Raw genomic sequence first — 16,391 nt, forward strand, 5'->3', positions numbered from 1 at the left:
GTAGCGAGCAGAGTTCACAGAGCAGGGGGATGCACTCTGGGCCCAGGTATGGGCAGGCCTTTCAGAGACGTGCTGACTCAAAATGGCAATGGGAAGGAGGTTTTTCAAGCAAAACAGTTAGTGGACAGGTCAAAGCGGAGCTGCTCTGGGGTACCGTGGGGGCTCCCAGGAGCAAAGTTTAAGGATCCCTCTCATTTTACAGGGGCAGGAGCTGAGGTCGGCTGTGGCAGTCACAGCACCGCACCTGGTTCTCCCTGTCTCCTCTTGCCAGCTGGTGACTTTGGTCAACTCTTAGCAGATGCTCAGGAAATCTCTTCTGGAAAATGTTTTCTGGATTTCACACCTTTGAGCTTCAGTTTCCTTCTCTATAAAAGGAACGTAGCAATGCCAGACTTACAGGTTCTACTGGGAGGATTAAGTGATAATACCTATAAGCTGTTTAGCACAGTGCCCACGCGGGCGCACAGAACACGTTCGTTGTGGTTGTTGATGAGAATGTCGTTAATGTCATCGTCTTCAGGTTGCTGGAGTAGCTCCCTCCAGTCAAAGTTGTTTTCATCTTGTATTAGACCAGGAGGAGTCCTGGGCTTCTGAGCCAGTTCTTGACTCTGCCCTACTCAGAATCAGATACTTTCACCAGTTTACCAGAAGACCAGCCAGTTGGCTGCCGGCCCTTATATCACCACTGGTGATTCGGTGTTGTGTTGATGGATGCACGAGATGAGCAGCAGAGTCCCCTAGATTCAGCAGCTCTCTCTTCAGCCCCCTGTGGGCTGTGGGCCAAACACTTGGGCTCTGGCTGCCGCCCCTGGAATCAGCCGAAGGAAGAAAAGACCCTCACTCCTCACGCTTTTGGAGGGGGGGCTACCTCTTACTGTGGGTGGGTGGTTTCCTCTTTAAGATCTTTACCTTCTTTGGTTGATTTAAGCATCTGTTGAGACTGACCCCTGCCACATTTTAGCCAAACACAGAAGCTACTATGTTTGAGGAGATGCGAGCCCCCGAGAGATTCTCTAGATCAGTGGTTCTCAACTGAGGGTGATTTTGCCCCTCGGGACGTTTGGCAATGTCTGGGAGCATTCTTGGCTGTCACAACGGGAGTGGGTTGCTCCTGGCTTCTAGTGGGTAACCTCTTGGCCCTGCACAGGTACCTTCCCTTGATTTACTCAGCAGATACTTACTCAGAATACTCACTCTGTGCCCAGTGACATGCCCCAGCGTGGTGTCCAGCGGCCTCCCCTCACAGCCCAGCGGGGAGGCAGGCCGGGCTGTAGAACCATGGCCCAGTGCGACTGGCTGGTCCTGTGGCTTGTAGTACGGGGCTGCCTGACTTGGGGGAGGGCTGGAGGGCTTCCCAGGGGAGCAGCCGAGAAATACGGAGAGGAACGGTCGGGCAGGCAGGAGAGGCCCTCTAAGCTGAAGGCTACACAGAGGCCAGGCGTGGCGAATCAGGGGAGCCACGATCAGACAAGCTGGGGAGGGGTGGACCGGGTGACGGTTTCTTGCGCATGTTCCTACCACGCCTTTGATAAAAGCAGCCTAGCCCTCCTGGGTGTAGAGTGGCCGCTGCTCTGGGGGAAGTCTGTTCTTTCAGTCTGATGTCTGGAAGGATTTGGTGTAGTTAAGAGCGCTCTACAGACATGCTTGGAGTGAGGGGAGGGGCTCCCAGACAGGGGGGACATGCCTGCGCCCCCCTCCAAGAAGAATACGCTCCTTGATGTGGGTGCAGGATGGCCCCTGGGCTGCGGCACTGGCAGACCTGCAGGCCTGATGCCGCCACGTGGCCTGGCAGGAGGGGATGAACAGAGGGCCAGCTGACCCTGCCAGGCTCTGGCTGCCTCTCCTCAGCCAGCCCTGTCCAGCCCGGGCGGGCCTGCAGCTCTGGGAGCCATCCTTCCACCTAGAGGGCGCAGGGCTGCCTCCCTGCTGGGTAGAATCCACTCAGCCCATCAACTAATATGCACTGAGTGCTAACCGAGTTCCAGTGCTCTAGGACACAGGGTTACAGCAGAGAACAAACACCAGAGCTGACCTTCCAATAGGGGCAGACAGACGGTAAACATAATAAATATGTGGATTACATCATAGCTTAGAAGGGGCTAGGACTCCCTGGGTGGTACACACAGTTAATGTCCTTGGCTGCTAACTGAAAGGCTGGAGATTCAAGTCCACTCACAGGCACCTCAAAAGAAAGGCCGGGTGATACTGCTTCCGAATCAGCCAGTGAAAGCCCTGTGGAGCAGTCCTACTCTGACACACAGGGGGTCACCATCAATCAGAATCAGCTCACCAGTAACTGGTTTTTAGAAGGGGATAAACGTTACAGGAGAAAAAGAGGTTAAGGAGGATTGGAAGAGCAAGTGGAAGGGCTGAAGTCTTACACTGGGTGCTCACTAAGAAGGTAATATTTGAACAGAGGCTTGACGGGTGAGGGAATAAGCCCTGCAGACATCCAGGGGAAGAACACTCCAGGCAGAGGGTGCAAAGGTCCTGTGGTGCAAGTGTGCCTGGGAGCCAGAATGGCTGGAGCAAAGTGGCCAGGTGGAAGCGAGGCAGGTGATGAGGTCAGAGAGCTAAAGCGGGGGCGGAGTGCCTGGGGCCCTGTCGGCCACTGTAGGGGTTTGGGCTTTGACTGAGTGGTGTGGGAGCCCCTAGAAAGGGTTGAGCACAGTGATCTGATTTGACTTTTTAAAATGCTCACTCTGGTGGCTGTGTCATGACTAGGTTGTAGGCGTGAGGGTGGGAACAAGGAGACCAGAGAGGAGCGTGTTGCCATAATCGAAACGAGATGGTGACTTGGACCAGGGTGGCGGCGGTGGTGAGAAGTGATTGAATTCTGGACACATTTTGAAGGTAGAGCCAGAACCAGGACTTCGACAGATTAGATGTAAGGAGCAAGGATAGCCCAAGGGTTTTGGTCAGCCACTGGGGACAGACTTGCCCTTACAGAGAATGACACCCCAGGAGGTGTGCAGCAGGGGGTCCTGTTGGGGTGATGTAGATTTGGGAAGGGGATCCAGCTTATATTGGCATCTGTTAAGATTGAGGTACCAGCTAGACATCTCAGTGGAGATGGGAACAGGGAGATATGGGCAGAAGGTGGGATCTGGGGCGTTGTCAGCTTCCGAGTGGCATGTAAGATGGCCAGGGTGAAGGAGCATTCCAGCTACCGAGAGGAAAGGAAATGTGGTCCCGGGGCTGAGCCTTGGGTGCACCGGTGGCATCCAGAGCTGAGTGACAGGACCCAGCAAAGGAAACTGGGAAGGAGCAGCCAGCGGGGGGAAGGAGGCTGGAGCCAGCCGCCAGTGGGCCAGGGAAGATAAGAGCTGAGAAATGAGGACGCAGCAACGTGTAGAGGTCATTGGTGACCTTGACAAGAGCAGTTTCTTTGGTGTGGGGACGAAAGCCTGACCAGAATGGTGTGAGAAAATGGGGGAGAGGATTAGGGACTGAGTAGACCACTCCTTCAAGGAACCTTCTGGAGGGGACACTGGAATAAAGTGAAGCTGCATGTAGATGTGTGTGTGTGTGTGTGTGTGTATGGATGTGTGTGTTTCAAATAGGATAAATAATATGTTTGTATGCTTATAGGGGTAGTGGTGGTTTAATGGTAGAAGTCTCCCCTTCCAGCCGGAGACCCAAGTTCGATTCCCAGCCAAGGCACCTCACGCACAGCTACCGCCCATCTGTCAGTGGAGGTGTGCGTGTTGCTTAGATGCTGAACAGGTTTCCACAGAGCTTCCAGACTAAGACAGACTAGGAAGAAAGGCCTGGCAATCTACTTCCAAAAACCCTATGGATCACAACGGTCCAATCCAAAATTGGTCATGGGGATGGCACAGGACTAGGATGGCGCAGGACTCCGTTGTGCATGGAGTTGCCATGAGTTGGGGCCGACTTGATGGCAGCTGACAATAGCGACAACATGTGTATGGAAAGGAGAAGCAAGAATTCATGCAGCAGGAGAGAGGGTGGAAGAGACTTCTGTGGGACACCCTTGCATAGGAGCAAAGGGATGGCGTCTCTCAGCAAGGGAGGGGTCGCAGCCATCTCTGGTCACCTCTCGGATTACACAGGTCCAGAGGCAGGGAGGAGATGGATGTGGTCCCGGCTCCAGTCCCTCTCAGAGCCCCCAAGCTGAGAGAGACAGTTTGTACTGCAGAGCCCTACCACTCCTGCCTGGCCTGTGGTGGCTGGTTTAATAACACAGCGTCCCCCACCTTCCAAAAGCAACGGGCACAACACCCCAGGCCTTTGCCATTGGACTCCAGTTGCTGTAAGTTCCAGGCTATAACTGGTCCGCAGGCAGAAATAGTACCTTCAGTCACAGGGCCCTGTCTCCTTAAGTCTTGACCATGATATTTGTTTCTTTCTCCCCTCTGAGAAATGCACCCTCCAGGAAGTCTTCCCAGATTCTCCCAGAGGAATGACTCACCACACATTTCATAAGGGGAGGGGGCCGTCAGGCGAGGGGGTCTCTGTCTCATCTGAGGCCAACCCTCCACCTGGCTCTGGACCTTCTACCACTGCCCCCGCCCCCCACACAGCCTCTCCCTCTCCCTGCCCACCCCTGCCCCTGCTTACATCCTCTATTCCTGAAGGCCCTTCTCTTGCATCCCCCACTCCCCCCGCAGTTCTGCCCATGGCTCTGCGAATCCCAGCCAAGCCTCTGTCCAGAGAGTGAGCTCACCCCAGTCCCAGCCCCACAGGCCCCTAGGCCCCAGCGCCTGCCCCAAGCTCCCCTCCCACCCTCAGCTTTCTGTAGCCTGAGATGCCAACGACCCCCAACGACCCCTCCTTACTTGTCGACACTCTGTTCAACATGGTGCCTAGTAGCACTTCCTCCTGATATCCCCCGATGTCCTGCCACCTCTTCTCAGGGTCTACTAGCTAAAACTGTCATCTCTATTGTCTTACTCATCCACTGCTGGGTTTAGCCCCCTCCCCTTCCCCGGGCATGGAGCTCTCCCCCTGCGTCTCCAGCCTCAGGCAGGGCGCATCCCGCCACTCATGTTGTCCCCTTAGCTGCTCCCCTAGCACCTCGTGCACCACAGCCAAACTTGGCTGCTGCTCTCTCTGCCCGTTAGGGGTCTAGTTTCAGGCACGGGCCTCCTGGGTCTGTATAACAGTGTGGTCCGCGACTCTCACCAGAACCTTCTACTGCCTTGCCCCAAGACCCCATGCTCCACTGTCCAAAGAACCCTCCTCACCTGACCGGGGGGCCTGGCATACCACCGACTCATGGTGCCAAGCCAGGCCAGGCCCTCAGTCCCTTTACCACAGCACTTCCTCACAGCCCAGCTCACCTCCTGGCTCAGGGCCTGGGTGGGTCCTCAAGGTCCCGCCTACACACAGGGGCTTCTCAGCATCTGGGCCAAGCCCACCCCTCCTGCCTGGAGGAAGTCCCCCTGATCATGGGACCCTCCTCGCCCAGTGCTGCATCCTGCCCCTCCCGAGTACCCCCTTCCTCCTGTATCCGCAGCCCCTGTACCCCTCTCTCCCCGAGTTAAAGACCTCCTCCCTCAGCTGCCACTCCACCTTCCCTGCTTTACCATGAAGGTTCCTGAGAGGGTCCTCTGCACTCACCTCTACCTGCCTCCTCTTTGGGGACAGCACATTTAGCATGTTCAGAATCTAGAGCCATCCACTGCCCTCTGCCAGAGTGGACCCAAGCCTGTCCTGCCTTCTCCACCTCGGCCACGGCCACGCTCTCCCTCTGCCTTCAAGGCTGGGGCCTGCTTAGGACTCCACACCCCTCCCATCAACTCCAGAGCTCCCATCCTGCAGGAAAACTCCCCCAGACCACAAGGGGCATGCACCCTCATCTCACCTGGACAAGGTTAATTTGCAGGGAGTGACAGGTTGGCTATACCAGCTGCCATTGAGTCAATTCCAACTCATCGTGACCCTGTGTGTGTCAGAGTAGAACTGTGCTCCACACAGTTTCTAATGGCTGATGTTTTGGAAATAGATCACCAGGCCTTTCTTCCAAGGCACCTCTGGGTGGACTCAAACCACCAACCTTTCTTTTAGCAGCCAAGCATATTAACTGTTTACACCACCCAGGGACTCCACAGGCTGGCTTTACTCCCTGAACCTTCCAAATACCTGTCCACCCCCTCACCTTTGTACAGGCTATTCCCTCGGCCTGGAAAACCCTCCTCACTTGCCCATCCCTGTTTGGCAAACTCTCATTCATCCCTCAAGGCCCAACTCAAATATTACATCTACGGTGAAACCGCTGGTGCTGCCTGCTATACCCCAAGCAGAATGAAGTTCTCCCTCCATGCCCTGACGTGGACCTGACTTCCCCAGGGCCCGCAAGCACCCCCCACCCCCAGGGCAAGGGCCAGGGGTGGGAGATCATCTTGTCGTCTTTCCAGTGCCCAGTATGATGTCTGGCACACAGTAGCTTGCGCAATAAAAGCAACTCCTAGGTTCCAAATGCCTCCAAAACATTCCAGAGCCTTTCCCCAATGCTGGGCGTGATTGGGAAGGGTTTACGGCCGCAGCCTGCTGTCACTTCGGCCTGCCCATGGTGGGATTCCCGAGCTCCGGGGAATCGCTAAGGCCTTTGTCCCTCCTAGGCCTTTGTCCCTTTCAGGTGGGATGGCCAGGGCAGGGTTAAAGCACCACACAGTAGGGCAGCCTGAAGACTGCAGGGCTGCAGGCGAGGCCTGAGGCTGGACTGGCTATGAGGGAGGTCCTGGAGGCTGGGGGTGGGAGGCATCAGCAGCTCCGCCTGAGGAGAAGGAACCTGGCTCTGCAGGGCTGCCCCCAGCGCTCCACCGAGCCCTTAACTCTGAAGTGTATCCAGGCCAGTAAAACGGAACAAGCCCGGCAATGGGCTCAGACGCCCTCTTGCTTCTCACCAAGTGGCGGGGGCACCTCAGCTCTGGCTCACTTCTCCTGTGGACTGTGCTCTGCTGAGACTGACCCCTTGTGCCTTATCAGAGCCCGGCTGGTCCTTGTCCAAAGTTCTGGGCCTTTGCCTCTGTCGCCGCAGCATCACTCAGGGTTGGTGTCCCCAGCACCTCCTTGCCTCAGGTGGTCTCCAGGTTTTCTCAGGAGAGCAGTCCTGCTCAACCACTGCCCAGCAGCCAATCCAGCTTCTCCAGGGGCCTCTCATCTCCATTTTACAGACAAGACTGGGAGAAGTCAGGTGTCTTGCCCAGGGTCACGAAATTCCTATAAAGGCAAGGCCAGAATTCCAGAGAGGAGCCCCGCTTAGGCCCCTCCCTCGATACTAAGTGGCCTCCTGGAGATGTGACCCCCAACTTTCTAGTTTGCATATTCCTTTCTCCAGTGGTGAGGGGAAGCAGGGGCTGGTGGCCAGGGGTCCCTCACATGGCAGGCTTGTGTGCTTCTGTGATGGTGTCACTGTGGCCGTTGTCTTCCCTGAGTGGGGCCTGTAACTGAGGCTGCCCCTCGGGAACTCAAGCACTGTCTCCTGACCGTCTCATCCCCCACCTCCCGTCTGGGTGAGGTTCCAAAGCACAGCTCTGGGTAAGGCTGCGATCCCAGCTGGGTTCTGCTGCTCCCAGACGGTGTCCAGGCCCTGCCTGTGAGCCTCAACCCCCTGCGTGCCTTCCCCAGACCTCCAGTGCCTGCCTCTGCCAGCCTCTGCTCTGTGCCTCCATTCCAGCTGCGAGTGCATGCTGGCCAGCCCTCCATGTCACCCAGAGCCACCTCCTCAAGGACAGCCTCCCCCATGCTCAGCAGCTCCCCCAGAGTCTGGGCCAGCATAACAAACTGGCCCTTGCAGGGTGACCGGGCTCTGGCTGGGTAGGGGCCCTCACACACTCACAAGGCCACAGCAGGCACAACACAAATGCACAGGAAACCCGAAACCCGGCCCCGAACCCACTTGCCTTGCCCGGGCCCACAGATGGCCACGGGAGCTGTAAGTCACTCCTACCCCAGGGACCCTGGCCCAGACCACACTGGGGGTAGACCTGGACTGGTGGCTGAGCTGTCCCTCTGGCATTTCATGCAGTATGTTGGTCCCCTCCGTACATGCTGCTTGTATACCTCCAAGGACAAGGGTCCACACTCCATAGATTTCCCCTCTCCCAGCCCTGTCTGTTCTGTTCTCTGGGCCCTCATCCCTGAAGGCGGGGTGCTGCCCACCTGAGCCTGTGTTCTCTGGGCTCAGCACCTTCCACTTGTCCCAGGGTATCTGTCCACACCCTCCCCCCACATCATCAGTCTGAGCACCATTGTTAGACAAGCTCTGGTTATGGACACCCAAGGCTCCTCCCTCAGTCCAGGCCCTCCCCTCTAGACTCCCATCCACCGCCCTCCTAAGTGTGATGGGGCAGCAGGCTGTCCTGCTCTCCAGGCCGGGCCCACAGGCCTGGGATCCAGTACTCCATGCCCAGACCAGCGGCCATGCAGAGGCCTAACTAGGGTATGGCAGGTGTGGCAGTTATTGCACTGAGCAGTTTCACTTAGCCTGGTGCAGCCAACCGTGTATCTATGGAAAATGGCGCCTGTGGCAAGTATTGAAATTGCACCCCTGTGCAAACACCTAACACCCCTCTTTTAGATAACTTTACCATAATATCAGCTCAAAAATGCAACTCAAGCTCAATCTTTTAACACATTACTGTGCTTGAGGAAGGACCGTGGGCTGTACCAGGTTAATAGAAACTCTAAGTGGCACCATGCAACCATGGCATTTGTTGTCTCCCCCTGAGACACAGAAGAGGGTCCTCCTTTCTTCCCTGGGCTCCGCCCCCACCACAGGACCCTGGTTAAAGCCCGTGGAGGAGGCCATGCAGGGCCTACAGGCTGAAGGCCAGACCCCAACCCTGCACCCAGCGTGCTCCTCCGTGGCCCAGCCCTGCCCTCAGACCCCTCACTCTGCCACCTACTGACACCACCTGCCTGCCAGGTATGCCTGGAGGAGGAAATCCACTTGGAGCCACCTGGGCAAAGGGCCTAAAGGAGTCAGGTCCCTGATGTGGCAGAAGGACTTAGACATAGCTGGGATGGACACCCTGGGTTTGGTCCTAGCCCTGGCCAGATCCTGGCCCTGTGACCGTGGGCAGAGTCATCCTCAGCTCGTCATCTGTTGAGCAAAGATCATCTTTTCTGACTAACGGCGCTTTGAGGTGTGGAAAGGGCTTGGCGTGCAGCGGGCACCCAGGAGATGGAGCGGTTGGGTGTGAGGTGAGGCTGCCCCCACCCTGGCTCAGGGCATTGAGCCCAGCTAAGCTGGTGGGACAGCTGCACAGCAGGCCACCCAGTGACTGGTGAGGCCAATGGAGAAGGCACAAAATCCAGATCCTTGAGCACAGCCTGGAGCCTTTGGGCATTTCTGAAGCCGCAGTGCCCCCTAGTGGCCTTGCCGTCTACCCTGGAAGAACAGCACCAGCCCTCAGGCCTCAGCTGCCTGCTTGTGGCCCCGCTGCTCAGCCACCATTCTGTGCCTGACCTCTGAGCAGGGTTTGTTGGCATCAGTTTGCAAATGAGGCCCAGACAGGCGAGTTGGCCGCCCAGAGTCACACCGCCTTCCAGAAACAGAGCCAGACCTCGAGCTCAGGTCTCCCTGGCTCCCAGGCCACTGCTGTCCTCCCTGCCGTGGCTCTGAAGGCACCAAGGGGCGTCCTTCTGGGGAGTGTCAGAGAACTCCCCAACATCTCCCACTCTCCAAAAGGGCAGGAGAGTTTCCAAACAGAATTCTTGTCAATTTGCTTTGTTGTAAAAAATGACACGTGGCTCCTGGATCGGGGAGAGGACAGGACTGTGGGTCACCCTCACCCCCACCATGGCCACCACCTCCACCATTGCAGCTGGGGCGCAGTGTGCAGAAAGTTGGGAAAGGGGCCAAGCAAGTCTCGTGTCAGCTTCAGACGTGGAACCCTCACCCCCTTGGGTCTGAAGGAGGACTGCCTCCTGGAGGCCCCTCCCATACCTTCCTTGGGGTTCACTGGGTTCAACCCACTTGCCCACTTACAGTGCCAAACAAGACCTGGAGAGGGAAGAGGCTTAGGGTCACCCCGCTGGCCACAAGCAGAGCCAAAGCTGGGCTGATTTTCCCTAACTGCCTGACCTGGCCCCCTCCCCTGCCCAGAGTGTTTCAGGAGCACAGGCAGTGCCCTGAGCCCCTAGTGGCCTGGTCTAATGGTGGTCCATTAGGTGGTGATAGGTGGGGAGGGGACAGCTGGAGCTCTCGGCCTGGGTGCGGTCCAGCTTACAGAGTGTGGGCTGGAAATGCACAGAGAGGTGAAGGCACCGCCGGGCCCACCAGGCTCTCTCTGATGGCCATGTCTTCCTTTGCCCACAGGGCGCTGTGCGGAGCTGCAGGTCCACGTCACCGAGGCAGTGGCCACGGCAGCTGAGCAGAGGGAGCTGATTGCCCGCTTGGAGCAGGACCTCAGCACCATCCAGACCATCCAGCGGCCCGATGCCGAGGTGAGCCCCCACGCCATGCCCACGCCCAGTGCTCAATCAGCCAACTCCCCAGGGACTCCAGCCCCAGTTGGTCAGGCAGGTGGTGTCACCTGCCCCTCCTCAAGGCCCAAAGGGGCTGCCGTGCCATCCTCTGGCCTCCACCAACGCCCAATTCAGGATGCCCAGCCTCAGGGCAGAGGAGCAGGCTTTCCCGGAGCCAGCTGCAAACCCTCCCCCACTTCCCCCAGCCTCCTGTGCACGCACTGGTTTGGGCCTCTGCCCTGGAGTCCTGGACAGGGGATAACCTGCAGGGTTATCCACCCAGCTCACAATTAGAGGAGCTGAGTCCTGAGACCACAGAAGGCTAGCGCCTAAAGGGTTTTCTGGACCACCCCGTCGCCTCAGGGCTCATTTCATAGATAAGAAAATGGACTCTGGGAAAGAAGCTGGGCTAACTCATCCCTCGGCAGGCTGGCTGCCAAAGTTGGGGTCCCCAGGCCTCCTGATGCATCAGAGCTGAGTGGCCTCAGAAATAACACCCCGGCTGAGCCTGTCTTCTGTGGTAGCTCATGCTGGGCGTCTGGCTCCCGGGCCCTCTGTGGCACTGCTGTGCCCAAGCTCCACCTCCAGACAGCACCCAGTGCCCACGCTCCCGTCTGCTTCCCCCTCCACCTCCTCCTGTCACCACAGGGTGCAGCAGAGCACAGCCTGGAGAAGATCCCCGAGCCCATCAAGGAGGCCACCGCCCTGTTCTATGGTGAGGAGGGCTTGAACCCTGACCCTGCCCGGGTTGTGGGGGTCGGGGTAAGGGAGAGAAAGCGGTGCAAACTGAGCCCTGATCCCCAAGGGCACCTTCCAAGGCCAGGACCCCCCGCCCCTTCAGCAGTGCCACAGCAACAGCAAGTCTAGGGCTGCAGCCCAAAAGAGGGAGTGAGCCCCCACCTGCCACTCTGGGCCTTAGTCTGATACCCCACCCCTCAGCCTTGCCCTTTCTGGGGAGGTCTCAGCACTGAATTGTGGCCACAGAGCCCTACAGTCCCAGAGGGGAGGTGGCCTCAGGTGCTGAGGCTGGAACTTGGGACTGCTGGGCCAGGACATGGTGGTGGGGGTTGTGCCGCTGGCTTCCCAGGCCCCTCAGTGTCCCTTTGCTTCCCTGGGGGCGGGTGCCTAATCCAGCAGAGGCAGGGGTCCCAGATCTAAGCACAGAGTGGGGAGAGTGGGGCCCGGCCCATCAGACAGTACAAGGAGGTGAGCTGAAGCTGTGCGGGGAGCCTGCCTGGGGCTCTCGCCTCCTCTCCGCCCCGTTCACACCCTCCCAGTTCCCCGGTCCAGTCCTTTCCCAGACCTGCTCAGCACCAGGTGGTCAGACACCTCATGGCACATGGCCAGAGCTCCCTCGGGCTGGGGCCCAACCTGAGGGTCCCACACCTGGGCTCTGCCTCCTGCCACCCCAAGCCACTGTCCTCATCATCTGCCTCTTAGGACCTTCAGCACCCACCAGTGGCTCCCTCCCCGAGCACCAGGTGGGCTCCCTGCTCTCCATCATCTCCAGCCAGAGGGAGCGCTTCCGTACCCGGAACCAGGAGCTAGAGGCTGTGAGTCGCCCCTTTCCCCTCCCCACCCCTTATTGAACCCGAGGACACAGTGGGCTTAAGCGAGAAGATGGTCACAGACGATAACCACAGGGCAGTTAGTATTGTGCAGTCAGGGAAGGCTTCCTGGAAGAGGGTGTGCCATGCTTGGCTTTGAAAGAAGAACCAGATGGTCACAGTAGAAGAGACTAAGTGAGTGGAGGCAGGGGGCCAATGAGCCAGAAGGGATTGCAGACGATGCCGGGGCTGCAGGAAGGAGTTGAAGGAAAAAGTCACAGGGCTCAAGAGTCACCAGATAGTGCCCTCCTGCAAGGCTGGAGCGCGTGGGCTTTACCCTGCAGGTGGGGGGCACCACCAAAGAGCTTGAGCAGGGGAGCTGCATTGTAAGAATGGAGGGAGGAAGAGTCACCAGGCAGCTAGTTCAAGAGGCTGGACCGGGAGGATGACTGGGGTATAAGTACTGTTGTCCAGGTCAGGGCAGGAGTGAAAAAAGCAGGAGCAAGGGGCGTCTTGGACACAGGGCTGAGGCCAGGTCATCCCCAAGGGGACACGTGGGTGTCAGCGGCCAGAGATGACAGTGGCGGGGAGCAAGCCAGGGTTGGCGGCTATGCCAGCTGCAACGGAGCCCTTGGAGTGAGTGAGAACACTTGGGAGGAGGAATGTCATGATTTCCACTTAAGCCCCCCCTCTGCAGCAAGGTGGCTGCGCGTGGCGGTGCACACAAGCCCCAAAGCAAGCAGGGAAACCTCATGGCTCACAACGTGAGAATATCTGGAAGTTTTATCACATTTTAAAAGTTTTTTTTTAATGTAGTTTTTTGACTTAGTTTTCTTTAAGCAGATACAACATTTTGATCTTAGTGACACTGATGTCCTTTTTCGTAATGGTTTTTCTCCTGAGTTTTTTTGCGAGGACTCTCCCTTTTAAAGTGTACTTTGCTGTTCGCTGACCTCAGAAGAGGGCACAGGCCCCTCCTGATAAGGGGGTTCTCTGTATCTGCGTGCATTGCGTGGCTTTGTGCTGGTTTGCTCTGTGTCAACTCGGGGTTAAGGGATGTGGTAGCGTTAACAGTCACAGCTTTGTGGTAATAAAGGAGCCCTGGAAATTCTGGTTGTTTTAGCTACAAGTGCCAGGCTCACAGTCAGCCAGTAAATAGAAAAGTATGAGGGCCCATGTGAGAAGCCAAAGGAGCTAATGGAGGGGGTGCTGTCCTGGCCTTGGGGTACTTGGCTGCCCCTTATCCCACAGAGCCGGCCCAGACCACCCCTAATCACTCTTGCAGTGGAGGCAGGAGCCAGGAAGGTTTTCGATGCTTCTCACAAAGTCAGTCCTTGAGCTGATGACAGAATTTCTAGACCCATTCTCTTCCAAACCCAGCATTCCCTTATGGGGTACACTGGGATGTCATTGCCTGAGGTTCCCAAACTCAGACCTGGGGGAGGCAAACATCACTGAGCAACGCAGCAGACCAGGCTGAGGGCTATGCAGTGGCAAGGGTGGACAGAGCCATCAGATGGGACCCTCATTATCTGTGTGCCGGAGCCAGAGGCTTTCATCTCGGGCCTCCCCAGGGCTCTCCCCCTCACCCTCACCCCCACTGCCTGTGTGCACAGTGGGCTGGGAACACTCCACGTGCCCATCGCAGGACTGGGGACAGCCACTGTGGAATACCATACAGCCTTAAAAGAAGGCCTTCAAGACTGATTAGCTGGGGCGGGAAAAGCAAGAGCAGAGCGAGGCTTAGAGTGTTCTACCTTTTGCTTTGAAAATGTAGACTCTTTACCATATACTTTTTTGTACCATTTGAATTTTGAACAGTGTGAAGGAAACACCTATTCAAGCATTTGTACGATTCTGTCTCTATGAAATGTCCCAAACAGGCAAATCCATGGAGACAAGAAGTAGATTAGAGGTCGCCAGGGGCTGGGAGAGCAGGGGAGAGGGCATGACTGCTAATAGGCACAGGCTTTCTTATCGGGCTGATAGAAGAATCGTGGAATCAGGTAATGGGGATAGTTGCGCAACACTGTGAATATACTAAAAAAAAAAAATCACTGAATTATCCACTTTAAGATGGTGAATTTACGTTATATGAATTACATCTTAACCATATTAAAAAAAAAAAAAAAAAAAGACTGAATACAACAAAAAACAACACTTGAAGAAACCTGGACAGAGAACTGAGACTTTTGCCTGGGGTGGGGCCACAGGAGGGGACAGGGTGGCCCAGAGTAAGACAGCTCTGAGCAGGGTCTGCGGGTCCAGGAGACATCCATGGGCAGAGGGCTCCAGGTGGGTGGAGCAGTACCTATGCCAACGAGGACCCATCCCCGGGCCCTGCCACTGCCCACCTCCCTGTGCCCACCACCTGCCTGCCCACAGGAGAGCCGCCTCGCCCAGCAGACCATCCACGCGCTACAGAGCGAGCTGGACAGCCTGCGCGCCGACAACATCAAGCTCTTTGAGAAGATCAAGTTCCTGCGGAGCTACCCGGGTCAGGTAAGTGTCCTCCCCAGCCTCCGCCATGCCGCCAGGTGTGCCAGGCAGGGGAGGGGCTGGTCAGGGCGCTCCAAGGCAGGAGGGTCGGGCAGTGACCTGCTATGCAGCACTGGGCCTGGGGAACTTGCAGAGGCCATCTGACTCCCCCTGCCTGTCCACTGTCCTCTCTCAGCTGGGGAGAGGCCCCCAGAGTAGAGCTCTTGTGAAGGTTCATCAGAGCCAGCCAGGAGGTGGCCAGGTACAGCAGGTCACAGATCCCAGGCCAAATGTGGGTGGTCCGTTAGCTGACCCCAGGGTCTGGGAATTTAATCCCAGGATGTGGAGCATCAGGACAGAACCTGGAGAATCTGTATGTTTGAAACTTACATTAAAAAATCCCAGAATTTGGTCCAACAGGTCACACACTAATCAAGAGAATAGAGCAAAAACCTAACCGCTGGTTCTTCTCAGATGGGAAGGCCCATCCCTGGCCTCTTTCAGCCCCCAGCCCTCACAGGGGACCACCTTGTACAAGAAACCCCATCTATGAGCTGTGGGGAGACAGGGTGGGTGGAAGAGGGGGAAAGGGAGCAGCAACACTCATGCAGGGGGAGTTGGGGGCTCTCCCTGGGGACAAAACCTTCAGCCACTACCTCCCATTCCCACCCATTGGAGTTGCTCTTGGGCCACTAGAGGGCGCCCGGACTCTGTGCAAACTGATAACCACACAGGAGACTGATGGGGGTGGTCTCCTCTCCCAGGAGGGCCTGCGCCCCACAACCACCCCCACACTCCTTGCCCTCAAAGCCTGCCTCCCTGCACCTGGGCCCAGCCTTCTCGCTGGCACACTCCAGCGCCTTTCCAACCTGTGAGGCAGGACCATGCCCTGAGGGTGGAGGGGGTGCTGTGGTCCTGACCTCAGATGGAGACCTCTGACCTCGGCCAGTGCCCCCACAACACGGCACCAGCCTCCTTCATGCTGTCCGCCTGGGACTCTCTCCCAGCTCTGGGATGTGGGGCCCCCTCACCCACCTCCATTTTGCAGATGAGGAAACTGAGGCTCCTGTGACCTGGCAGCCCTGGCTTCCCGCACACAGTCACCTTCCTGCAGGCCCCAGGGGGCTGACAGTCTGTCCTCCTCCCTCCCCGCACAGGGCAGTGGCAGCGATGACACAGAGCTGCGGTACTCATCCCAGTACGAGGAGCGCCTGGACCCCTTTTCCAGCTTCAGCAAGCGGGTGTGTGAACACGGCACTGGGCCGGGGAGGGTTGTGTTCAGCTGACCCTGTTCTGGGCAGGCCCCAATCATTCAGTCACCCTTCCCCTCATCTCGACCCCATCAGCCTGTCCATCCCCTCCTGCCCAGCCTCACTGCACACCCCAACCTCCACACCTACTCTGGCACATGGAAGCCATGGAAGCTGGCACAGAGCAGGTGGCTACGTGAGGGTGTGTGCCAGGGAATAAATCAACCCTAGGCTTGCACTCAGGGGGCAGCAGACAAGCAAAGAGCCAAATACAGCGCCCAGTCTCAGGTGACCCATGGTGGGGCCCACCACCTAAAGCTCCCCTCACCCCATCTCTTGGGCTGTGGAGGCCCTGATGGTGAAAAAGGTGAAGAACATTCTCACAGGCAGAGCTGTCAATAGAATGGGCGACAGACAAGGGACAAGGAACAAGGGGGACCTAGTCTGTCACACTGAGTGGGAGTGGGCACCTGGGAAGCCCCAAGCAGCCCCTCTAGGATTCCAGGAATGGCTGGGCAGGGCCTGTGGGGCCCTTTGGGGTCCTCGCTTCCTCATTCCTTCCCCTTCAGGAGCGGCAGAGGAAGTACCTGAGCCTGAGCCCCTGGGACAAAGCCACCCTTAGCATGGTGAGTCCTCTGCCCTGTGCCCTCCCAGGATGAGTCTGAACACACCACTT

The 16,391-nt window shown here is 57.3% G+C and overlaps 1 protein-coding gene across 3 annotated transcripts in view; it reads left to right on the top strand.

Moving 5' to 3' along the window:
• CUX1 (cut like homeobox 1) overlaps positions 1-16,391 on the top strand; it is a 458,571-nt gene that overhangs the window by 439,909 nt on the left and 2,271 nt on the right. For all 3 annotated transcript variants that reach the window (XM_064295906.1, XM_064295905.1, XM_064295904.1), the window contains exons 15-20: positions 10,292-10,419; positions 11,089-11,155; positions 11,881-11,993; positions 14,373-14,489; positions 15,623-15,706; positions 16,285-16,341. In XM_064295906.1, coding sequence (XP_064151976.1) covers positions 10,292-10,419; positions 11,089-11,155; positions 11,881-11,993; positions 14,373-14,489; positions 15,623-15,706; positions 16,285-16,341 — 566 coding nt within the window. The remainder of the gene's footprint in view (positions 1-10,291; positions 10,420-11,088; positions 11,156-11,880; positions 11,994-14,372; positions 14,490-15,622; positions 15,707-16,284; positions 16,342-16,391) is intronic.

The sequence above is a fragment of the Loxodonta africana genome, chromosome 12, assembly GCF_030014295.1.
Source record: "Loxodonta africana isolate mLoxAfr1 chromosome 12, mLoxAfr1.hap2, whole genome shotgun sequence".
Classification (NCBI taxonomy): Eukaryota; Metazoa; Chordata; class Mammalia; order Proboscidea; family Elephantidae; genus Loxodonta; species Loxodonta africana.